This window comes from Hyperoodon ampullatus, assembly GCF_949752795.1.
Source record: "Hyperoodon ampullatus genome assembly, chromosome: 15".
Taxonomy (NCBI): domain Eukaryota; kingdom Metazoa; phylum Chordata; class Mammalia; order Artiodactyla; family Ziphiidae; genus Hyperoodon; species Hyperoodon ampullatus.
The window spans coordinates 68,211,436-68,236,474 of NC_136928.1; the positions used below are offsets into that span (position 1 = coordinate 68,211,436).

The following is a 25,039-nucleotide window of genomic DNA, read 5'->3' on the forward strand; positions in this document are numbered from 1 at the left end:
GATGGGGGCGGCGAGCGCGCAGCGAGCCCGGGCGCTCTGGCCACACGGTCGACAGCACGGGTTACCCGGCAACCGTGCGCCTGGCGACGCCAGTGGCGCTGCGCCGCCGCCGCGGCGTTCCCGGGCCCCGCACCCCGCTCGCCGTCCGCTTCTAGGAGCAGCCAGGCGGGGTGCGCCCGCGAGGTGTTTGCGCATCTCCACGTGCTCTCCTGTGTGACCCCGCAAATCGCCGCTCCCACCCAAGCCTCCGTTTTCGCATCCTTGCATCTTTCAGCTTCCCCGCCAGGCCAAATGGGTGATGCTCCGAGGCGGGTCGAAGGTGGAAACGGTGCACAAAGCAGCAGCCCAAGCTCGGCTCAGCCCCAGGGCCCGAGTGGCCACAGGGACCTCAAAAGCCATTGCTCCCCAAGGTTTTCCACCGGGCCCCCGTTCCGCGGGGCCTCCAGGAGGGGCTTCAGACGTGTGTCCCGCTTGGCATGTTTGCCCAGGACACTGTAATTTAAGTGTGTGTGTGTGTGTGTGTGCACGAACGTCGGGAGTAAAGGACATTTTTCTCCTTAATCTCTTCTCTCTCCCTAGGAACTTCCTTCTCACCTCCCATTGCCTCTCAAACTACTCCACAAGAGAGGTTTATAAGTAAGGAGCAAAAGCCAATCGTGAGGCCTTCCCTGGTGGCGCAGTGGTTGAGAGTCCGCCTGCCGATGCAGGGGACACGGGTTTGTGCCCCGGTCCGGGAAGATCCCATATGCCGCGGAGCGGCTGGGCCCGTGAGCCATGGCCGCTGAGCCTACGTGCCCGGAGCCTGTGCTCCACAACGGGAGAGGCCACAGCAGTGAGAGGCCCGCGTACAGCAAAAAAAAAAAAAAAGGGTGGGATCTGGCTTAGGTTTCAGAAGGGTCAGTGGCTCAGCCAAGGGGTGCTGTGTGCTGACCGGATGGAATTGCTACCATTTCATAGATATGGAAACTGAGGTTCAGCAAAGTTCCAGGCCTTACCTAGGGCAAGTTCAGGGGCTTTCTCCTAAAGATGCACAGGTCCCTAGGAGGCCTCATGAAACTTACCCCCTTCACGAGAGAACATCCAGAGGGCCTAGGGAGGAGATAGATGTTTTTCCCTGTAAAGCGCCACCAGGCTTTACAAAGATCACCTTTTGGCCTTAGGGTTGGAACATGTTAGTGAATTTAGTTTTTTTTAAAAAAGAGACATTAAACATCTGTTTGTTTGGTTTTTTTTAAATTAGACTTTCACTTTTATTGCATAAATACAATATTCTAAAATATTCTTTAATTCAATATGGCTAGATAAATGTGAGAAAGGAGAAGGAATTGAGGAAGGAGAGAGAGAGAAGGAATTAGAACATAAAGAGATAAAGAAAAATAGGGTAGAGTAGGAGGAGACATCTAGAAGGAAGGAATAATGCTCTTATGATACCCTGCAGGTCGCTTGGACTATAGAATTCAAAGGGAGTGACCTCTTGCCAGCACGTTGTAAAAATTTAATATTTCTTTTTTTTTTTTTTAACCTTTAGACTGTTCAGATAGGTCACCACGCTCACTCTTTTATCCTGTCAACATTCATGGGATATTCTGCTATCCACAGGAGGCCATGCGAGGCTCTGGGGACACAAAGGTGCAGTGCTCCAGGGTCTCCCAGTTGGGGGTCGGGGGAAGTAAGTGGAGCAGCCCAAGGAAGCAGTGGATGAGAGGGGACGGGGGCAGCACAGACAAGGACCCGACCCAGCCTGAGTGCCGTGCAGGTGCAGAGGCACTTCCGGGTATAGGCACCAGTCGGGCTAAACCGAGAGGCTAGGGATGGGGTAGGGGCATTCCATGCAGAGCAAACAGCAAGAACAAGGGTGCAGATGGCCCTGCAAAGGCTCCAGGCTCAGGGACCCCAGCTCCCGGGGTCCCCTTCCCACTGAGCCCCTCCAGGGGTGTGCTGCTGGAAGAGAGGAGGGGCAGATCTCCTTTGGTCCTTGGAAATTCTGCCACAGAAATCCCTTCCCCAACCACTCGCAGCTGACAGTTCTCCTGCAGCACATCTCGCCACGCCCGGGCCCTAGGATGGGGCTGGGTTAGTGCCCTGGACCTGAAGTACTGCCCTTAGTAAAACATAAGCCTCTGAGGCCTTCGCAGTCAGGCATCTCCAATCACGCTTAGCCTGGCTCCTGAGTGCCCCCCAAACAGCACCTCCGTCCTCCCAGATCCCTGGGAGTCAGGACCCGGCCTCTTGGGGTCCTAATCTCCATGAGAGCAGGTGGGAAAGTACATTCCCTGTCCTCTTAGGGCTCCCATTTCTGAGGGACCGGCCACCAGGCACAGCCTTGATGTCATCCAGTAGGTGCTGATTTTCCAGCTGAAGGGCCCTGGGCTGGGATTTCTACATAGCACAGTGTGACCCATCCAGAGCATCCAGGCCCCCTGAGCCTGGTGGGCACCAGCAGCCCTGCTGGCCAGCTTGACTGGGGGGGAGGCACCCTGAAACATCAGTGCAACAGCTCAGCTTCCTGTGCACACAGATCATAAAGTTCCTTCTCGGGCCTCCCTGGTGGCGCAGTGGTTGAGAGTCCGCCTGCCGATGCAGGGGATACGGGTTCGTGCCCCGGTCTGGGAGGATCCCATATGCCGCGGAGCGGCTGGGCCCGTGAGCCATGGCTGCTGAGCCTGCGCATCCGGAGCCTGTGCTCCGCAACGGGAGAGGCCACAACAGTGAGAGGCCCGCGTACCACAAAAAAAAAAAAAAAAAAAAAAAAAAAAAAAAAAAAGTTCCTTCTCCCCCATGGGAGGGGTGCCGCCCCACACCCAGCCCACTGCGCTCATGCCCACTCCCATCTTCCCACTCCTGGTGGCAGAAGAGCTTGCCTGGCAGGCCCTGTGGAGGGGAAGGCAGGCAGCTCTGCCCCAGGAGCTGCGAGAAGACACCTGAAGCTGGGCCGTCCTTTATCTGGGAGCAGGCGGCTGCTGAATAATGAATTCAGACTGTCTGCACTGCTAGGCTGCGCACGGGCGCACAACTCACACACGCACAGATACACACACACTGGGCTGACAACTTGGAGGGGTGGAGGTGGGCCGGGCTGTGAGTCGCTGGAAGGAGCAGCTCGGCTTGGTTGCCTTGGTCTCTGTGGGCAGGATCGGAGGGGAGAAGAGGCGGTGTGGGAGAGGAGGGAGGCACGTGTGCCGAGCGCCGTCCATCCACAGAGCTCACTCCTTCCCCAGCTGCTCTCGCCTGGCGGTACCCAGGCTCCCGCACCAGCATGGCTCTGCTCGTCCACCTCAAGACGGTCTCCGAGCTGCGGGGCAGGGGCGACCGGATCGCCAAAGTGACTTTCCGAGGTAGGGACTCTCGTGTCTTATGGGGACCCCAGCTCCGGGCTGACGGGATAGGGCAGGGAGGGGAGGATGGACTGGAAAAGTTCTAGCAGGGTTGGTGCGATGAGTCTTCTCACAGGCAGCCATCTGCCCCTGACCTGACTAACCACTGTGATTGCTTGAAAATCAGGGTCCCCCACGTTTCCATGTCTGCATGTGTGTCTCTCCTTGCACTTGCCAATGTGCCAACCAGAGGGTTGTGGAGTCCTCTGCCTGCAGGAGGTCCTGGGGAGGCAAAAGTGAGGACCCCACCCCAGGGCTCAGGGGAACTCAGGGCTGAGGGACCCAGCGCTGCGGAGTCTCCCTGGGCCCCTCCTCCTCTCCCTCTCCCTCCTGCAGGTTGATTTCCTTGGGCACAGAGTGGGGGTGGGGTGTACAGCCTGGAAGACCCGGGGGGCTCCTAGAAACCAGCATGATGGGGATACTGTTGGCTTCTCGCAGGTCTATCTGTGGTCAGGGATCCTATGAGCCCCACCAGCCTCCCTCTCTGTCAGTTCTCTTCCTAGCCTCCTTCCCTCTTACACATCCAGTGACCATTTACTATGATCTCTGTGCCAAGGCCAGGGGCTGGGCATGACCCAGGCCCTGCCCTCAATGAGCCCACATCCACTGGGACAGGAGGACCCGTGGGCAGACAATAGGGACAAGTGTGTGATACGATGAGGATGGGGACGAGTGTAGGGTGCAAGCTACAGAAGCAGCACCCTGACCCAGGCTGGGGGCAGGGTGGTCAGGGAAGGCTTCCAGGAGGAGGTGACACCTCAGCTGAAACCCAAGGGGACAGCAGAAAGGAGCAAGGTGAAGAGGTAAGAACAGAACAGACAGAGGGGACAGGATGCCCAAGATCAGGAGAGGAGCTGGGACACGGGAACAGACAGATGCTCCATAAGCCTGGATCCTGGGGTCGGTGCGAGCTGAGGCAGGAGAGACAGGTAGAGCTGAGGAGGTAAGACTGCCTTCACCCCGGGGAAAGTGGGCAGCCCCCGAAGGTTTTGAGCAGGGAAAGACAAGGCCAGGCTTCCCTCTGCTTTTTACCCACGCACCTCTGCCTCTGCTTCTGCCTGGCCACAGCCCAGCCCCCTGGGCCAGGGGCATGTCTGGCAGCCTTTGACCAAAGGCCAGGGTGCTCCTCACTAGACATGGCCCTTTCTCCCCAGAGAGGGCTCTGAGGGTGGGGGCGGGGTGGGAGAGTAGGGGAGGAGCTGAGAGAACCCACCAGATTAAAGAGCAAAATGAGCATCAGGGCCCAGGCTGGACACACGTCTGCACCTGCGTCAGGAGGGAGAGGTGAGACCACGGGGCAGCCCTCTCAGGACCTCTCCAGCAGCCACCGGGGCACCCACGTCACCCCCTCAGTCAGGCCTGCTCTGGGCATGAGGTCCTGGGTTGTCCACCCTGTGGCCTGTTGTGCGTAGGGACAGGCAGAAGTGGAGGGGATCACGGTGTGCGTGCAAGCAGGAGGGAGAGGAATGGGGGCTGGGCAGCCTGTTGCTTCCCACACCCGTCCAGACTGCTTTCTGTGCAGCACCCTGGATCTCCGTGTGCCACCTGCCAGCTCGTGCTGCCTTTAGAAAAAGCAAGTGTGTCCTTTCATCTGTGACACGTGTCCCCGTGGTGGGCAGATAGCACAGTATTTGGGTCTTTAGCTACAGGTCGCCGTGTTGTTGCTGCCATGACAGAACAGTCCCAGGCTGCACAAACCAGTCCCATTTGCAGGCAGAAAAACCAAGGTGTAAAGAGATCTGTACGGCCTTCGTGGAGGGACCGAAGCACAGTGGCCCCAGTTCACAAGACCTCATCCCAGCCCTGGTTGCTCCACCCTGAAAGCCTCTTTATCCCCTCCTGGTGAACTTGGGTTGAGCACCTTGTCTATCGGATGCCCACCTTTTTCTTTGGGCAGTGGGGCTGGTCCTCTAACCTCAGTGGACCACACAGGAATTAGCCTATTTGCAACCTGTGCCCTCTGGACTGAGTGGAGAAATCCACTTCCAAGCTCCGCATCTGCAGCAGGTGACCGTAGGCCGAGCTCCTGGGGAGGGGAGTGGGCAGCAGGAACAGGCAGATGGCAAGCAGGTTTCCAGAAAGAGTCCTTTGCAAGAACCAGAGATGCCCCAGCCATTCACCTGCTGCTGCCAGCAGTTGACAACTATAGATGCCCCAAAAGACCAACACTGACTACAATTCAGAGGGAACGGACTCACTCTAGAATGTTCCACAGTGTCTCCTGCACACACAACCATGGGTGTCCAAGCAAGTACCCTGCAGGGAGAAACGAGAAGCCAGTGGACGGTCAGAGGGAGATGCTGGTCCTGAGCTCCCCCGATCCCTTGAGTGAAGCTCAGTGCCAGGTGGGGTGAGGGAGCACCAGCTGAGTTACTCGTGGCCCAGGAAGACCAGATCAACTGGTTGAAATAAAGCTTGACTTTCTGTGCTGCGCGACACAGGACACTTAGGAAAGAGCCCTATGGGGTTGTGGTAGAGAAATCTGTAGATATGGGGTCAAAAGCCCTGGATCCTACCTGGGTTCTTCCACTTACTTCACCTCTCTGGCCCTCAGTTTACTCACCAGTAAAATGGGTACAATGATAACATTCACTTCATCAGCTTGCTTCAGTGAAAAAAATAGGTATGAAAGAGTTTTAAGGAAAGAGCATTCAAATGACCGATGTGTTTGTGAGACAACCGTTTCATTTCTACTTGGGGCAGCTGCTGGCTTCTGAGTCATCATCTCTCCAGCCCAGCTTCCTTCTGTCAGCCAGGAGTGAGGCGAGAGGGCAGCGTGCGAGATATAAAGCGGGGAGGAGGGCACGTCTGAGGGGCTCCCGAACTGTGCCAGGAGCGGGCAAATTGGCCTGGCCTCTGCTCTGTAGGGACCCCCAGCTAAGATGTTCCACAGGAACCCAGGCCTGGGGCAGACCACCCCTGAGACCCCTGTTCCCACGTGGGCTGGGCATGCTCCAGCTTTGGCCCCGGCCACCCCTCTTTTCCCTGCCATCCCAGGTCAGCTGGCCACCTACCCTGCGGCTCAGCGCTCACCAGCCAGCTCCGTCTGTAGCTCTTGTCTCTCACTGCTCCAGCAGCCACTCTTAACCTGGTTCTGCCCTCATTCGTTTGTTCACTGAATGTGCTGATATCTGTGGACAGGCCTGGAACCCTGAGGGGGAAGAAGACACAGCCCCTAACCTGCAGGAGTCACAGTCCATTGAGTCAGACAGGAGACACCAGAAGGCCTGGACCCCAGTCCTTGTCATGCAAGTGGACCACAGGGCCTCGGGGCCTCTGCTTCCCAGAAGCAAGATGGAGACCACAGTCCTCATTTAACGCAGAGGGCTGCAGCCAGAATCAGGAGTGGGCTGTCTGGGAAGGAGCCATCTTGCCTGCAGGTCACTACTCAAAGGGAGGAAGTGTTAGCTTAAGCTGTCCTTTTTCAACCCCTGAAATAATTCCCAGCATCCATCATAGAGCCACGGAAGGCAGAGTGGGAAGGGCCTCTAAGATCCTCTAGTCCAACCTTCTGCCCAGTTCTCAGCCCCATCCAAGCCCCCAGGCATGGGTTCCTGGGCTGTCAGGGAACCAAGTGACAGACTGTCTGGGGCCAGCCTCCTGATCTTCCTTTACTCTCCATCCCTGAGTTTTCTTGCCAAAATACTGGCTTTGGGGACTCGATGGGTGAGATGGGTGATCTCTGGAGGCTGGCTCTGATCTCCACACAATTCGCCTGACCTGGTAATTGGCACAGACGTTTGCTTTATGGAGGCTCCCCGCTTGGCGCAGCTGACTTTTCTTCTTTGTTCCCTCCCCACATCACCCACTGGGTTCCCACTGCACTGAACTTCCTGCCATTCCCCAAAGATGCCAAGTCTTCTATACCTCCAAGCCTCGAGACGTCATATTTCTTCTGCCGTCTCCACCTTGAGAACTCCCGTTAATTCTGTGCACCCTTCAAGGCCCAGCGCAGCCGTCACCTCCTCTGTGGAGCCCTCACCCTCCCTTGCAGTACTGTGTACACGCTCCTTCCACCCCTCAGCTAGGGCACTTTGTAGTTCAGAAACTGCCCCAGTTTGTATGCTGTACTAACCTCCAAGCACCTTCAAGACAGGGATCTGATCTTAGCTCTCCTAATTGAGCCCTGTGCTGAGCCCTGGGCCAAGTCATCAAAATGAATACGAAACGGCATGTCTTTGAGGTACTCACTTGTTAGTGGGTTTAAATCCTTCTTCCTCTGTGACCCTGTCACTCTTTGGCTCAGTGGCCTCAACTGTGAATGTCCCCGCCCCCAGCTGTCTATCCAAAGGGGATCAGGAAGTGGAGGAATCAAGAATCCTGGCCCTAGCTCCCTGCATTGACCTCCCAACCCAGGGGATCTTTCAGGGCCCCAGAGGGAGGCTGACTTCATCTTCTAGCAAATGTTGGGGAGTCCAGCTGTGGTCCTCAGGTCGGAAGCAAGAAAGGCTACACAGCTCCCCCGCCCCTCCCGCTCCATGGCACATGCTCTTTCTGAGCATTGCTGCCCAGAGCACAAGGTACAAGGTGGGGCTTAAAGGAACCAGGTTCTCACAGTCTGACAGGGGAGAAGAAATGTGCGCAGACCTCATGGAGAAACACTGCCAGACACAGAGGGCCAAGGCGCACTTAGGGGCGGGGCGTAAACTGCAACACGTTCAGAGGATGGCCGCTTGCTCCCAGCTGCAGAGGTCAGGGAAGGCTTCGTGAGAAGGCAGAGGAGAGGGTAGAGGAGGCGGGGAGGAAGCCCTTAAGCTGGGTCTTGAGTAGCTGCTCGCACACGTGGAGATGCGGAAGGAGGGGCGAGGGAGGGTTGCTGGCGGAGGCAAGGCCATTCTGGGTGGGGGACTGACAGGACCAGAGGCCAGAGGAGGGGAACGCCACTTAAATACGATGGCCAAGAAGCCACTAGGTTTGGCTACAGCAGAGGCTGCAGGTAGTAGATGGAGGTTAGAGAGCCTGGAAAGGAGCGCACGGCCGGGTGGGTGACTGAGTGCTGGGAAGGGGTTGGGGCCCCCGCCTGGGCACTAAGGACAAGATTCCCCTACTCCTGGCTGCTGCAGGGGCCACCTCAGGCTCCAAATTAGATTTATTTTCCCATTAAAATGGGGGAACTCTCCGCCTTGGTGAGAAATAGGATTTCTATCCGGAGACTTCTCTACGACCCCTGGTGAAGGAGGCAGAGTACCCCTGTGTCCCTGAGCCAGCCCTGAGATGCTCCTGGGACGCCTGGACCTGCCTGTGCACTCCAGCCTCACCCAGCACCTCCTCTCTGGGAGGATGTGGAGCGGGTGTTGCCCCAGTGAAGGCGGCAGATAGAGGGAACCCTTAGGACAGCTTCTGCAGTGCACGGCTGGCTGTGGACACAGCTCTGCGCTTTTGAGGTGCCCGAGGGATTTACGCCACATCCTCTGCTCTTCCGAGCACTCCCAGGCCCCTCATCACCGGGGGAGTGGATCTTCTGTGCCTAAAGCCCTAGGCGGTCAATATCCTCTTCCCCCGGGCCAGAGCAAGCCGCTGCAGACCTCGGAGAGCAGCAGAGTGTGCTGCATGTTCCCTAAGCTTCTCCTGCTTTGATGAGACAGGTGTGTTCTCATGATATGGAAATGACCATATAACCGTCTTCTGCTGCAAACGGCCCTCAGCAAAAATGCTGCTGGAAGGCAATGTGCTCAAGGACAGACTTGCAAATAATTTCCCTGAATTGCAAAGTCTTGGTTACCTTACCCACCTTTACTGCTAACATAAAAGCTATATCCCTCCCACCTACTCCCATCCCTGAGTTTGATTTTTTTTTTATTATTAACTTTTTAGAATGGAAAATCTAAAATATATACTCGAGTAGGGAGACTAGTATAAACGCCCCCAAGTTCTCCCCATGAAGTCCTAACAGCTGTCAACTCAGGGCCAAACTTGTTTCATTTGTACCCCTTCCTTCTCCCACCCCCCAAATAATTTGGAAGTAAATCCCAAACACCACACCATTTCCTCTCTAAATATTTAGTATATAGCTGTAAAAATCAAGGGCTCAAAAAAAAAAACCCATCTATTATATCACTCCTAAAAAAGAAATAAATCCTTAATACTATCAAGTATTCAGTGATCAAGTTTCTGATTATCTCATTAATGTCATAAACTCTTTCCCAATTCATTAAAAGCTATATTTTAATGTGTTTTGTAAGTCAAGTATTTAATCATTCATTCACTCCTTCATTCATCCAGGTAATAATATTCATCAAGGACCAGTTATGAGCTAAGTGCTATTCCAGGCAATGGGGTGACAGCAGTCAATGAGACAGACAAGGTCCCTGCCCTCAAGGGGAAGACAGTCATTGCACAAGTCACTGGGAGTGGGATGAGTGTTCTGGAAAGAGAGGTACAGGTGCAAGGCAGCATGAGGCAAGAGAAGCCCACTCAGACCAGGAGCTCCAGAAGCTGCCCTGAGCGGGTGAGTCAACGAGATGAAGCCGGAAAAGTGCACAGGCCCAGAGAGGAGATCTTACTGAGCAGGGGATGGGCTGATATTTAAACACCCTTGAGAGGGGATAGCATTTTGGCAGAGACAAAACTCATGAAAGGCCCCATTCCAGGCAGAGGGGCTACTATCAGTACAGATGTGATGGTGTGGAGCCGTGTCAAGGGCTTGGGGAAGAGGGAGTGCTGGCAGGGCCTGGGGTAGGAATGGGGTGGAGGGGAGGCTGGGCTCAAACACAGAGGGTCTTCAGTGTCACACTCTGGAGTTTGAACTTTGCCTTGTAATTGAGTGGGAGTCACCAAAGCTCTTGGCAAGAGGATGGGGTGGGAAGATCCGATTTGGGGATCTGGAGGTCAGGACCTCAGGCCAGGAGCCCAGGGAGGGGCAGTGGTACAGGCAGAGAGAGTTGTGCCTCAAAAGGGGGGCTGTGGGTTTGAAGAGAAGGGGTGACATCCGTTCAGAGGAGAAGGCAGCTCTGGGATTGGGAGTGAGCAAGAAGGCAGGACGAGGGTGCCGCTGGATTTCATACTTGAGTACCTGGGTGGACAGTGAGGCCACCAGTGAAGCCGGGGAGCATACAAGGAAGAGCAGGTTTGGGGGACACGAAGAGGATGGGCTTGCCCGCAGGTCATTCTAGTGAGGATGTCCCCCAGGAAGCCCGAAATTTGCCTTGGTACCCTGAGTACCCAGGAAAGTGGTTGGAATCCGGTGGTTTAGGAGTCCAGGTGGCAAGTGAAGACCTAGGAGAAGGCGAGGTATGCCTGGTTCTTATGGGGCTGCTTTGGGATCAAATGAAAAAGTTGATGTACATGAAAGGCTCTACAAACTGTAAAGTGCTGTAAAATGTAAGGATTATTCTAATTAGGGCCCCTCATGCTGCAGCCTTCTAGAGAGACAGAAAGAGAGTAGATTGTGACCCTGGGGATCCCATGGACCCAGGGATCTGGGGGGGGCAGGAGTTCTCCTTTGGACTCCTGCCAGTTGCTGACACCCCAAATTCTGCCAGACATGGAGATGATAAGGTGAAAAACACCTGGAGCCATCACCATCTGGGTGGGCTCCTCCAGGGCAGGCACCTCACCAGGTTCCCTGGGACCAGCACAGTGCCTGGCAAAGAACAAATCTGAAACAGAAGCAACATGAAGCAGCGTGGCCTGCAGGTGTGGCAGGACAGCCAAGCAGTTAGCAGCAGGGGACCCTGCAGCCCCCGAGCCTGGCAGCCCCCGGCAGTGATCTGTTTCTTCCACTGACAGTTCTAGAAAGGTTTCCTGAGACAGAGAATATCACAAGATCATTTTTACCTTTGGCCTCTTGTCTGCTTCCTACCTGGACTGATCCACCCCTGAGAGGCTGGCTCAACAGTCTTTGCTTCTATTTTATTTTTCAAAACAGCAGGGCTCATCAACTTAGCTGGAAGTCAGTTTTCACTCACTGGATTTTTTTGAAAAGCCAAGGTTTAAGATAAAGTCAGGACTGCAGTTTTAACAATATTTTCCCCCCATTTAAGGATGTAAAAAGAGTCACACTCCCATCATGCTTCATTATATTCCCAGTGCCTGACACGGAGGAGGTACTCTGCACAGCTCATGGATCACTGAGACCACAGGCTTCTCCATCTGTCACAGAGGGGGAGAACCTAAGATGCAACAGCTGCTGAGAGTGTGGCTCGTGCTGTCCTAGGCTCGAGGGGAAACATCACACTCTCTCTCTGCCTCAGTGCCTGGGTCTGAAAGATGAGAAACAGAGTCATCAGTTAGTTACATGGCAAAATCATCTTGAGGCAGCACCTGGAAGGAAGCACAGGTTTGAGCTGAGCCAGAGAGATGGAGTTTATAATCCCTGCCCTGTCCCTGCCTCTCAGATGAATCCCTCACCTAAGCCTGAGTTTCTGCTATGTCCCTGGGTGTTAACAGGGTGAGGGAAGGGGAGATAAGTGAGTGGAGGTAAGAAATGATATTTGAATTAGATTTGTGGAAAACAACAGATGAGAGATAGATGGGGCCTCCATCTAGCTGAGAAGTGGGGGAAAAGGAAAGGACAGCCTCCCCTGCGAGAGGCCCAGTGACTCTACAGAGCCCAAATCTGGATCTCTGAGTTGCTGGTGATCTTTGGAGAGCACACTGTTTAAGGAACTTAAGGAATAGCTGTTTTCCTGGACAACTCCTTTTTAATTCAATTTCTTCATTCTACGGTCCCATCAACTGTCATTATGAAATTGAATAGTAGTGTTCCTCACAGGGGGAAAAAGTGTTATTACAAGAGAGAATCACAAACAACTAAACAATAAAATCATTAGGGACATGGAAGATTGGACAACATCATCAACCACATTGTCCTAATTGACATTTCTAGAACATTTCACCCCAAAACTGAAAAATACACATTCTTCTCATATGCACATGGAACACTTAACAAGACAGACCATATGCTGGGTAATTAAACAAGTCTCAATACATTTCAAAAGACTGACATCTTACAGAGTATATTCTCTGACCCCACTGGAATTCAATTAGAAATGAGTAACAATAAGAGATCTTTAAAAACTCCAAATATTTGGAAATTAAACAATACTCTTCTAAATAACCTAAGGTCAAAGAGAAAACAAAAGCAAAATTATAAAACATTTCTAACTGGATGTTAATGAAAATACTACATATCAACATTTAGTTTTAAATACTTATAGCAGGAAAGAAAAATGCCTACAATCAATGATCTAGGTTTCTGCCTTAAGAAGCTGCTAAAAGAAAAGCAAAGTAGGGACTTCCCTGGTGGTACAGTGGTTAAGAATCCGCCTCCCATGCAGGGAACACAGGTTCGAGCCCTGGTCTGGGAAGATCCCACATGCCACGGAGCAACTAAGCCTGTGCGCCACAACTACTGAGCCTGCGCTCTAGAGCCCACGAGCCACAACTACTGAGCCCACGAGCCACAACTACTGATCCCGCATGCCACAGCTACTGAAGCCCGCATGCCTAGAGCCCGTGCTTTGCAATGAGAGAAGCCACTGCAATGAGAAGCCTGCGTACTGCAACAAAGAAGTAGCGCTTGCCCACTGCAACTAGAGAAAGCCCTTGCGCAGCAACGAAGACCCAACGCAGCCAAAGAAAAAAAAAAAGAAAAGAAAATTAAACCCAAATCCTAAAAACATTATGCTAAGTGTAATAAGCCAGGCACAAAAACCACATATCATATGATTCCATTTGTATGAAAAGGCCAGAATAGAGACAGAAAATGGATTCGTTGTTGCCAGGGGCTGGAAGGAGAGAATAGGGAGTGACTGTTAATGAGTATGGAGTTTCATGTGAGGTGATGAAAATATTCTGGAATTAGTGATGATGGTTGCACAGCCTTGTGAATATACTAAAACCACTGAATCGTACACTTTAAGTGGGTGAACTTTATGGTTTGTGAATTATGTTTCAATAAATAAAAATAAATACAATCTAAAATATTAAATCCCAGGATAATAAAAGGAAAGAAATAGAAAACCAACGACAGAGAAAACTAACAAAGCCAAAAGTTTGTTCTTTAAAAAAAAATTAATAAAATAGGTAAAGTGAACAAGAAAAAACAAGAAAACACAAATTACCAGTATCAGGACTGAAAGAGGGGATATCGTTACATTAAAAGGAAACTGAGGGAATATTATGAATAATTTTATATTTCTACAGCACAGATGAAAGGAACGAATCCCTTGAAAAACAACTGACCAAAACTGACACAAAAAGAAATGGAAAACCTAAAGAACCCAGTATCTATTAAAGAAATCAAGTTTGTAATAACAATGATAATGATGATGATGGCGGTGGTGGTGGTGATAAACTGCTTTTCCATAAAGAAAACTTCAGGTCTAGACAGCTTCACTGGTAAATTCTAGAAAATATTTAAGGGAGAGATAATGCTAATCTTACACAAACTCTCAGAAAATGGAGAAGGAAGAGCACTTCATAATTCATTTTATGATGCCATAATCTGATAAAGACCTTATACAAAAAGAAAATTAGAGCCCAATATCCCTCATGAACAAAGATGTAAAAATTCTTACCAAAATATTAGTCAGTTGAGTAGCAATATATGAAAGGGGTAACACATCATGACAAGTGAGTTTTATCCCAGGAATGCAAGGTTAGTTTAAAATTGGAAAAATAATGACTGGCTAGAACTCCAGTACAATGCTGAATAAAACATGAGGTGGGAGTGGACAACCTTGCCTTGCTCATGATATAGATATAGAAATGGCCAATAAACACATGAAAATGTGACCAACATCATTAGTCATCAGAGAAATGAAACTCAAAAACCAAAATGAAATACATCACATGCACTGAAACGTAAAAGTCTGACAATAACCAAATATTGGTGAGGATATAGAACATTTCTTTTACATTGTGGATGGGATTGTAGAATAGTATAATCACTTTGGGAAAGTGTTTGACAGTTTCTTCTAATGTTAAACATACATGTATGCTATGAGCCAGTGATTCTGCTTTTAGGTATTTCCCCCAAAGAAATGAAATGATAGGTCAACAAAAAAACTTTTGCAAGAATGTTCACAGCATCTTTACTCGCAACAGCCTGACAATGAAAGCAATCCCAAAAGTATGAACAAGAAAATGGATCAACAAGTTGCAGTCTATTCATACAACAGAAATTGCTCAACAATACAATTAAATGAATTACCGATATATACAACCATGTAGATGAATCACAAAAGCATTACATTGACTTCAAGAAGCCAGATACACAAAAGTACATTCTGTATGATACCACCATTTACACAAAGTTTAAAATCAAGAGTTAGAAATCAGAGCAGTGGTTTACATATGAGGGGTAGAGACTTATGGAAAGTGGGGGATGAGGGAACATCTTGAGGAATAGGAATGTTCTTTTTTTAACGTTTTATTTATTTATTTATGGCTGCATTGGGTCTTTTTTGCTGTGCGGGCTTTCTTTAGTTGCAGCGAGCAGGGGGCTACTCTTCGTTGTGGTGCACGAACTTCTCATTACAGTGGTTTCTCTTGCCACAGAGCACAGGCTCTAGGTGCAGGGGCTTCAGTAGTTGTGGCACATGGGCTCAGTAGTTGTGGCTCACAGGCTCTAGAGCGCAGGCTCAGTAGTTGTGGCGCACGGGCTTAGTTGCTCCGTGGCATGTGGGATCTTCCCCGATCAGGGCTTGAACCCGTGTCCCCTGCATTGACAGGCGGATTCTTAACCTCACAGTGGTTCCAGGATGTAGGCTCGTCCAGGATAATTGCCACCAGTTTAGAGATGATGACTCTGAGACCCCGGGGATTGAATAGCCAGCTGCAGCCCTCCTAGCCTCAGCTGCGGCATCAGGCCCCAAACCTGAGTAAGCCTGGCTTTTTTCTGCACACAGGGATGCCTGGGCCCTGCTTCCCCACACTTGTGGGAGTAACTGGCCTTCGAAAAGGAACAGGCTGATTGGAACTGGGGGGGAATTAAACCTGCAGGGCCACCCTCTTGAGGTGCTGTGGAGGAACAGGGGGAGAACAGATGCTGGGGACGTCACAGCATTGCAGCAGGGAATGGGTGATTACCAGGCCACCCTCCATACAGGCCATCCCAGGCACTGCAGACAGTGAGGTCTGGCTAATGTTAAATAACGCAAAGAAATAATAGTGACGGGTCTGAGTCACAAGCAGGGTGCTTTGCGCTATTTCTCAGCTCACACTAGGAAAAGAGTAATGTCAGGTACTGATACAGCCCAGAGGGCTAGGTCCTGGGCAAAACCATCATGTCCCTGAAGCTTGTCCTCAGGACACTGTCTTTCCCCTTAACGCTCCACTCCCCCCACCCTGTGCCCTCTTAGGACCCCCCAGTCCAGGTCTTCCTTCGGGGGGCTGCTCCCCGAGGGGAGGCACTTTTCATTCTTCCCTTCACCATCAGAACACACTTGTCCTGTGTCCCACTCCTTCCGGACTCCATTCTCTGCTTCATCCTTTCAAACCTTTGCTCACCCCTTTCTCTGCCTGAAGTCCCGTCATCTCTCTCTCTTCCCCCCAGTGTCTCTGCATTTCTAGATTCCATCCGAACTTCCAGTGTAAATGCCCATGGCTCTATAACACCTTCTTTGATCTGCTAAGTTGAGGTCACTTCTCTTTTTCCTGTGTTCTCAATTTATTTATACTTGTTTTGCATGCCAACGACCAAGTTTTGCCTTATGTACTAGCCTTTTACATGCCTGACCTGTCCCCCTTCTGGATTGTAATAAGATTCTTCAGGCATTCTAATTATCTTTGTACAACTGCTGGCCCACCATCCTCCACGGCCAAATGGCTGTGCTAACCCAGCAGAAATAAAAGACACTCTTGTGTGTGGGAATGAACGAATGCACACCGGCTCACAGCCCAGTCCCTATACGCCTGCCAGTTCTCCAGGTCTGGCTCTAGCAAAGTAAACTGTCTGGAAGAGAGAGCTGTTTGGTGCAGATGGGGACGTTTTGTCCCCTTAAGTCACATCACATGAAAGCTAGCACTCCATCCTGCATTATGAGACAAGAACGTCATTTAGGGGAGTAGTAGCCGTATGGATATTGTAAAATGGCAAATAACATACAACTGACTTCGATTAAGCTTTGGACTTCTGGACCCCTCCATCTGGGTATATCTGATGTCATGGCACTTATTACAGTGTGATCACAGAGTCTGCTATTCAAACTTCATTTATCGACTCAAGGAGGATTTTATTTCAGACCAAAGAGCTCAGCTATCCCATGAGCCTCCGAAGGAACGAAGGATGCTGTTCAATTTTCCCCACTTAATCTCCTGCTCAGTCTATCCACAAAAGCCTCTCCATAGCAGGGAACAGGCTATTTCCTTTCTCTCCAGACTTATTCTCAATCTCAGTGGCAACAAAGGTGATTGGATATTGGGATTTTAAGTGGTTTTGTCTGAAAGTCATTTAATATGGAATTGAAATGTCGACAAGACTGGTATTGAGTAGAGTAGATGTTAAGTGGAAACGAACTTGAAACAAGAGATGGGGTGAGTAAGCCCCACTGATCACTTGGAAGGGGTGACAGAGGTCCCCTGGCTCTGCCCTAATGAATAGAAAAGGACCACTGGAATTATCCCTGTCACTGTTTGTACAAATCCTCCTAAAAAGTGGCTGTCCAAAAATGCTTAAGGACATTCTGTTTTCTTAATAAGTGGTCCTTTCCACCGTTCTGTGCCATTGATTTGATTTTTTTTTTTCAGCAAACCTTTTTTTTTTTTTAATATCTAGAGGTAAAATTTAGCTCATCCGGTTTGACAATATTCACCACATTTAAATCCCCGGGGCCTGAGCAATGAGGTTTTACTGCTTTTCAGAACACAGCCCTGATGTCTAAATTTTGCAGTGGCTGATTTCACGGTATTTTACATCTTTTCCAACAAGGCTATAGGAAATACACAAGCAGGGGTAGGTTTGAGCTCCAGTGGCTTCATGCATATTTGAACCCTGTAATACCATCTTGGACTCTCCCTCCCTCCCTCCCCTCTGGCTGGGTTGCTCAGTTTCACTGCGGGAAAGGGAAACGCTTGAACACAGCCATATCCAGGCTCATTACCATTTTCCAGGATGAAAGAGCCTTTGGTTATTCAGGCTTCCGCTGGGGAAGCCCCAGTGCACAGATATGCTCACCTGCTTCTCAATGTGTATTGCATGTTGCCTGTGGGAAAAATTAAAAGAGGCTCAGGCACCATCCCTCATGCTTTCCTCTCCTCCCCTGGCTGCCTTGGGATGTGTCGTTGAGATTTTTCTTTTTAGTTTTTTGTTTTGTTTTGTCCCTGGCTAGTGCTAAGGAATCTTTCTTTCCCATCTGTCTACTCCACATCTATTTTCTGTGTCTCTAGTCTTTGCTTTATAGCTTCTTCCTTATTATCTTGGTTGCAACCCCTCCCCATGTGCTCCCATCCTCCAAATACACACACACACACACACACACACACACACACACACAGTCTCACACACACCCTTCCTCAGACCATCCACCTGACTCTGGCATCAGATCCCTGGCCGCCTCCTTGTCAGCTTCATACTGAACTAGGACTTGCTTCTAAATTCTAAAAACCAGGCAAGCCCTGGATATCCCTGCACCAACCCTCTTATTATACAGGTGAGGCCACCAAGGCCAGACGAGAGAAGTGGTTCCCAGGGGGATGGAACCCCATCACCAAGGAGCATCAGAGGGGACTCACTCCAATGCCTCCCTGGCCAGGCGCTGGTCCTGACAGATCTCCCGGTGTTTCCAGGGGGAGAAAAGCACACTCTACTCCCCCACCCCTCTCCTGGGTCCCGAGCCTGTCTGCTGGCGACAACCCAAACTAATCCTCAGAATGAGACTGAGTTCAACCTGGAGGTAGCCCTTCAGTGAATGGTCCATTGGTTTAGGCTGGTGGGGATCTAAAAGCATTCTTTTTTCAATTACAAAAGTGAAGCACAGTCATTGAAAAATGTCGAACTCAAGTGTATACAATAAAAAAATCAAAGCATGCTGCTTTCAATATCTTCTCACTCCCCCTGTCCACTGATTACCACTTCTAAATGGTTTGAGATCTTTGTCCATTCATATATAAAAGAATTGAATTTGGGAGCTATTAAATAAACAGCTTACTGTCCAGGGAGTTCTGACTATAATTGCCTCTTTTCCCCACCAGGGCAATCCTTCTACTCCCGGGTCCTGGAGAACTGTGAGGATGTGGCTGACTTCGCAGAGGTAGGATGCCCTTGGGGCAGCACAAACCCAGAGGGGAACCAGCAACTCCCCGCCTACTGGGGGTGTGCTGCTCCCACACCCTGGCGGGCAGCCTGCCCAGAGCTCCTTGCTTCCTGGGAGGAGGAGTGGTGGGAGCTGGGGGAGAGCCTTCCTGTCCCCTCCACCCAGGACCCCTCTCAGGGACCTCTGTAGAGGAGAGCCCCGTGCGGAGTGTCTGGCACAGAGAAGGGCCATCTAGGCCCATCCAACAGGCCTGGAGGGGCTTCCCTGCTCCCTGGGCGCATGGAGGGCCAGGCCTCACCCCTTCCTCTCCAAGAGCTAGTGGGCTACCTCTCCCACTGTGGCTCTGCAGGAAGCTTTTCTGTTCTTTCAAACCTCAGGCTCAGAGGGTTGAGAAAATCTTTTGCCTCCGTTTATGGCACGTTGTCTCATTGGTCCCTACAAGGTCCCCTCTTGTTTTTCAGTGTGTAGGTAGGGATGGATGGATGCACGCATTCTCTTTTATCTCCGTATTCTTTCCCTCCATATACAACCATTCTAATGTGTTTAACGTGTGTATCTTTTGATTTCCCGTGTGTTCTTACAAAATTGGTATCGTTATCTCGTAAGCATATAATTTGTGTTTACCTGCATGGTGTCATGTTAAATATTTCCTTTTGTTTCAGTGAGCACCATTTTTAAATTCCATCCATTGCTGTGCTAATCTGTTGTTTCTACAGTACTCCATGGGACACATCCAACACACATTAGGTTGACCAACCATCCTGGGACTTGCCTGAGATTTAGGGGGCTCCTGGGACACAGATTTTCAGGGCTAAAAGCAGAAAAGTCATGGTCAACCCAGCGTGAGTTAATCACCCTACCCATTTCGCCTGTGCACCCACCCCCCATGAGGAACTCCTAGCTTGCCTCCAACTACCCACCACCAGGGATGCTATGGATATTCTTATGCATATGCCCCTTGGGCTTGTGTTAAGTATTTCTCTGGGATATACACCAGGGCCAGGAATTGCTAGCTCATAGGCTATGCATACACTTAATTTGACCCAGGACTGTCATGGTTGACACTAGCAGTGCCTGTTTTCCACATCCTCATGTACACCTGGTGTTATACAGCTCTCTGATTCTCCTCAGGCTAACAATGATACCTCATTGTTGTTTTAAAGATACATTTAAAGGTTCCTCTTCTTTAAATTGCCTGTCCATATTCTTGGCCCTTTTTTCCTATTGTTATAGCTGTCTTTTCTTATTGATTTGCAAGAGCTCTTTGTATGTTCTAGATACCCACTCCTTGTTGGTTTAAGATACTGAAATATCCTCTCCCAGTCTACCATCTATCTACTAACTTTGTCCCTGGTGCCGCTCATTGACTAGAAATTCTTAATCCTGGCATGTTTCCAAGTTTTGTTGAAGAAGTCTATATACTCTTCTTGGTTACAAATATATTTTCCTACATTTTCTGATTTTATAGTTGTATCTTTTATCTTGTATGTGGTTTTTGATAGGGGCCCAGTTTTATTTTTCTCTATAAAGGGAAACATCAGCTTGCAAAGCAAGCAATCATCTCTTCCATTTATTATATGTTAAAGTCTATGTCTGAGTCTTCTATTCTATTCCTTTAGTCTATCTGTCTGTTCTTGAACTTTACCACACTGTGTTAATTAATATGGCCTTTTAAAAATGTCTTAATATCTGATGAGGCAAGTTCTTTACTCTTTTTTTTTTTGAAGTTGGCCTATTTGTGGATCTTTATTCTCCCAGATAAATTTTAAAGTAAGTTTATTAAGTCCTTCCAAAAACCAAATGGAATTTTGATTGAATTTTATTGAATTTAAAAATTAACTTAGGAAGATGTCATTTTCTTCATAATATTAAATCATCTATTCCATCCTTTACTAGGATTTTAAAGTTTTCTACATAGAAGTCTTATGTATTCTTGATTATTTCCTAGATGCTTTATGGTTTTGTTACTCTCATGAATGGTATCTTATTACATTTTTTAGTTGATTATTGCTGGCGTAGAGAAATGCTTTCCTTTCCTTTTTAAGTCCCTCTTTTACCTGGCAAACTTGCTGAACTTGATATTGATCCTCTTGTTCATTTTAATAGTTTATCTATTGATTCTATGTTTTTATGTATATGATAATATTATCTACAAAACGAAATGTTTTATCTCTTCCTTTCCAATCCTATCTCCTTACTTCATTATCTTTCCATAGGGTATTGGCTGTGATCTCTAGTTCTATGTTAAACAGCAATGGTTTCGGTGGGTGTCCTTTCTGCATTCTCCATATTAAAGAGAATAAATGCATCTAAAGTTTTGTCATCAAAAATAATTGCTGGAATAGGATTTTACTATGTAACTTTGTTTACTAGTTTACTAAGAGTTTTTATTATAAAAGGTTGTTGAACTTTATCAAAAACTTTTTCCGCACCAATTGAGACAATTATAACATGTCCCTTTAGTATATTCCATAGCGTATTATTTTTAATACACAGATTCAATTGGCAAATAATTTTATTTAGGATTTTTGCCGCTATGTTCATAAAATCTTCATAATTCAATAATACATAAAATTTTCTGGAACTATACGCATAAGACAGAAATTTACCTTGACATTTTGGAAGAATCAAATGTAAAAACTTGTAAGTCTGGACAGTTTGGGGAGGAGAGTTCTTTGACTCCCTTTTCACTTTCTGGATGTCTTCTTGAACCAATTTTGGATTTTTACATTTTTCTAGGCATTTTTACATTTCATCTGGGTTTTCATATTTATTAGTGCACATTTGATCATACTGTTTTAAGATTGTTTTAAAATCTTTTCTGTGCCTAAAGTTATTTCCCCCTTTTTATTCCATATTTCATTTATTTGTATCTTCTCTCTGTTTTTCTTGGTCAGTCTTGCTAAAGATTTGTTTATCTTATTGGTCTTTGTAAAGAACCAGCTTTTGGCTTCATTAATCTCCCCTATTGTGGCTCTCCATTTCATTGATTTCTGCCCTCTTCTTAATTATTTGCATTCTGTCTGTTTATTTTATTCTACTCTATGGCTCTTTTCCTAACTTCTTGAGTGCTAAGCCTATTATTTTTAACTTTTCTTGTTTCTTAATAAATGTATTTGAAGCTGTAAATTTTGCTCTATGTGCAGTCTTAACTGTATCCTACAAATGTTTATATATAATGTTTTCACTATTATTCAGGTTTAAACTTTTCTTACGTTCCTTTACGATTTTCTTTTAAACCCAAGAGTTATACAATAATATGTTATTTAGTTTCCAAATAAATACATGTATGAAATTATAGCTCCTTATTTTATTCATTTCTAGTTTTATTGCATTATGATCAAAGAACAGAGTCTGTATGGTATTGATCCTTTGGAATTTACTGAGACTTCTCTTATGGCCTAATTCATGGTCATAAATGCTCCCTCTGCTTAAAAGGAATTTGTTTAGTGTGGGGTTCTATCTGTAGCTCAATATAAGCTTGATATTATATAAGCTCAAGCTTATTATTTATATTATTTAATTCTTCAAATGTTCTGTTTATTTTTCTCTGCTTGATCTATCAGTTTCAATAATGACTGTAATAAATAAAATCTACTGCTACAATTGTTGATTTATATATTTCTCCCTGCAGTTCTGTCAGTTGTTGCTTGATGTGTTTTGAAACTGTTACTAGTTGCCTTTATGTCCATTATGGCTATATCATCTTGCTTATTTTCCCCTCAACCGGCACTTAATATCCTTCTTTGTCTCTTATGTTGTTTTTTGCATTAATTTCCATTTTGTCAGATATTAAGATTGCTATCTCAGCCAATTTTGGTTCGTTTGCCTGGTATATCTGTTTCGATCCTTTTAATTTCTTGGTATGTCTTTTTTCATGTTCTTATCTTCAATAATTCCGTTTTTAAAATCAAGTGTGTCTTCTTAGGGCATGGATTATTAGGTCTTGTTTTCTTACCCAATGTGAGAGTCTCTCTGTTTTAATTGATTAGTTTTACCCATTTACCTCTACAGTAATTGCTATTATTATAAGACTTATTTCTACCACCATCTTATTTTATATTTTCCATTTACTGTATTTTCTGCTTCTTTCTTTTTTTTTTCCTATTTTCCAGCTTTCAGTTGGATAGATTGAGTTTCTTTTGTTAGTTGAAAAGCTATGTATTCTGTTTTTGTTTTCAAGGTAGGTAGTCAGCCTTCCATACTTATGTTTATGTTCTCCTATTGAGAACTCAAATAAATAAGTAATTATAATTTCTCCTAACGTGACAAGTACCTTAATACTCTCTTGTGCCTCTTTGATTTCCCCACCTCAGCCCACATCCTAATGCTGATATTGACTAGATTAGACTTTTAATTCTAGGTTCTTATGAAGGTGTGTTCTCTTTTTCCTTTATTTGTCCTAGCCTTCTTTTTTCTTTATAAAGACAACAATAGTCTTTTCCAAGATACTTAATCACCTTTATTTCTCATATCTCTTGAAGCATCTCTTGGAATTGTTTTTCTTCTTATTTGAGTACCTCCTCCAAAAGTATTTTTCATTTGAATTTTTACGTAGCAATCCTTCTAAAGCTTTGTAAATCTGAGAATGTGTTTCTTGTTTCTTCAAATTTGAATGAGAGTTTCATCAGTTATAAAATTCTAAGCTCGAAATTCTTTCCTTCACAACTTCAAATATAAGTCCTTTATCTTTGATATTCTTAAATTTTATTATAATGTGTCTAATTGTGGGTTTCCTGATCTTTGCTTTTTTGCACTATGTTGTGAGCTCTTTCAAATCTAAGGCCTTTCATTTTCATTTATTATAGAAAATTCTATCTCCATCATTTTTTTCAAACATTCACTTTTATATTGTTCTTGCCTCTGCAACTCCTATGATCAGATGTCAGTACTACTTCCAGCTGCCATTTCTTAGCTTTTCTGGTTTTTGTTGATTAATCCTTTGCTGCTGTCTTCTGAGGGAGTTCTTCAACTTGATCTTCCAATTTACTAATTTGTTCTTTTTTCTTATGATGCCTTGAATTTGTTTTATATTGCTGATACATAGTTTTATGGTCCATTCATTCTAATGATCCTGTTCCAGTTGGTGTATACAGTTCAGTCTGTTGTCTTTTTTTTTTTTATAGGAGAGATACTCTCCCAGTCTCTTTACTTTGCCCTGTTTGAGCTCCCCTGGTATCAGCTACTCTGTCTGGTAATGAGTACTGAGCAACCATCAAAGGCTACTGTGTCAGCCTCTAGGGGCTGAAGGGTGGGCGTGAACACCAGGGGGGCCCAGTCACCACAGAAACAGAGTCAGGGTCTCATCTCGAAGCCTTAAAGGTGAGACATGGTTGACAGAAAGCAGTCGAGATTTTTAACAAACTAGCTCTGGGGGTTCAATGAGAGAAAGTGTGAGGCAGCTGGTTTATCAGCATCTATTTTTATTAAACCTCATCCCAGTAGGGTTTTTGTCACAGTTTTATCAGTAAAGGAGCAGGCAACCGTTGCCCCAAGGTGGTGCCAGGGAGTGATGAGAGCAGAACTTGCAAAGATTTCCTCCAACCTGTTCTCCCACTGCTGCTCCCACTCACCCCTCCCCCACAAGCTAAGCAGCCGCCATACTCCCCAACTCATGTCAGTTCACACAGCCTTTGGTCCCCCTGGGTTTCTCATACCTGCTTGCATGTTTGTTCGTTACTTCCTAGAATCTATATTCCCCTCTTGCTTCTGTAGTTCCTACGGGGTTGACTTTGGGGTGAGAGGTAGCAGAGTCCTAAGTCACCATCTTGGCACAAAGCCACAGCTCTACACCAGAAGAGCTTACCCCAGCTTTCCTGAGCCTTGCCCCTCACATCTGGCTCTGTCTGGGCTGGAAAGAGCCTCATGACAGCCTGTTCCCTTTGAGGCTAGCATTTAGCTGACCAGCCTCCAGGAGCCACTGAGAACTGCTGTCTCCTCCTCATTCTGGGCCCATCCCACACGGTACAGCTGTGTCCGTAGGACCAGAGCTGTAGGCACAGGGGAGCAAGGCCTCAACCTTCTCACCTGGGCTCAGGCCACCTTCTCACCTGGGCTCAGGCCACCTTCTCACCTGGGCTCAGGCCACCACTGAGCATCACAGCCCCCAAGCTGTACCCTCCCCGGTGAGAGTTCTGTTGTTGCCTTCTCTGCCTCCTGGCTGTATGACTTTCAGTCTCAGTTTCTAAGCCTCAGCTACCACACTTGTCAAATGGGGCAGACGATGGGTATGAAGTCTCTTTGTAAAACCGTGAACACAATGAGAGATTGTCGTGACAATGGAAACACTGCCAGTACTAAGCCTGGTGTCTCAGCCTCAGATGAGCCCCACCGCACAACCTGCCTGTTCCATCCCCTCCGCACCACCTCCTCAGTCAGGGCCCCGAGCTGGAGGGCCTGCCTGGGTGAGGATGCAGGCCTCCTGGCTCAATCGCTCAGCCCTGCCTCCCTGGGCGTCTGCCCCCAATC

At 47.7% G+C, this 25,039-nt stretch overlaps 1 protein-coding gene across 4 annotated transcripts in view; it reads left to right on the forward strand.

Moving 5' to 3' along the window:
* Positions 1-3,256: 3,256 nt before the first annotated feature.
* Positions 3,257-25,039, forward strand: part of OTOF (otoferlin) — a gene marked incomplete at both ends in the record, with an annotated part of 90,659 nt that continues 68,876 nt past the window's right edge. For all 4 annotated transcript variants that reach the window (XM_079720877.1, XM_079720876.1, XM_079720875.1 and 1 more), the window contains 2 exons: positions 3,257-3,335; positions 18,510-18,568. In XM_079720877.1, the coding sequence (XP_079577003.1) occupies positions 3,257-3,335; positions 18,510-18,568 (138 nt within the window). The remainder of the gene's footprint in view (positions 3,336-18,509; positions 18,569-25,039) is intronic.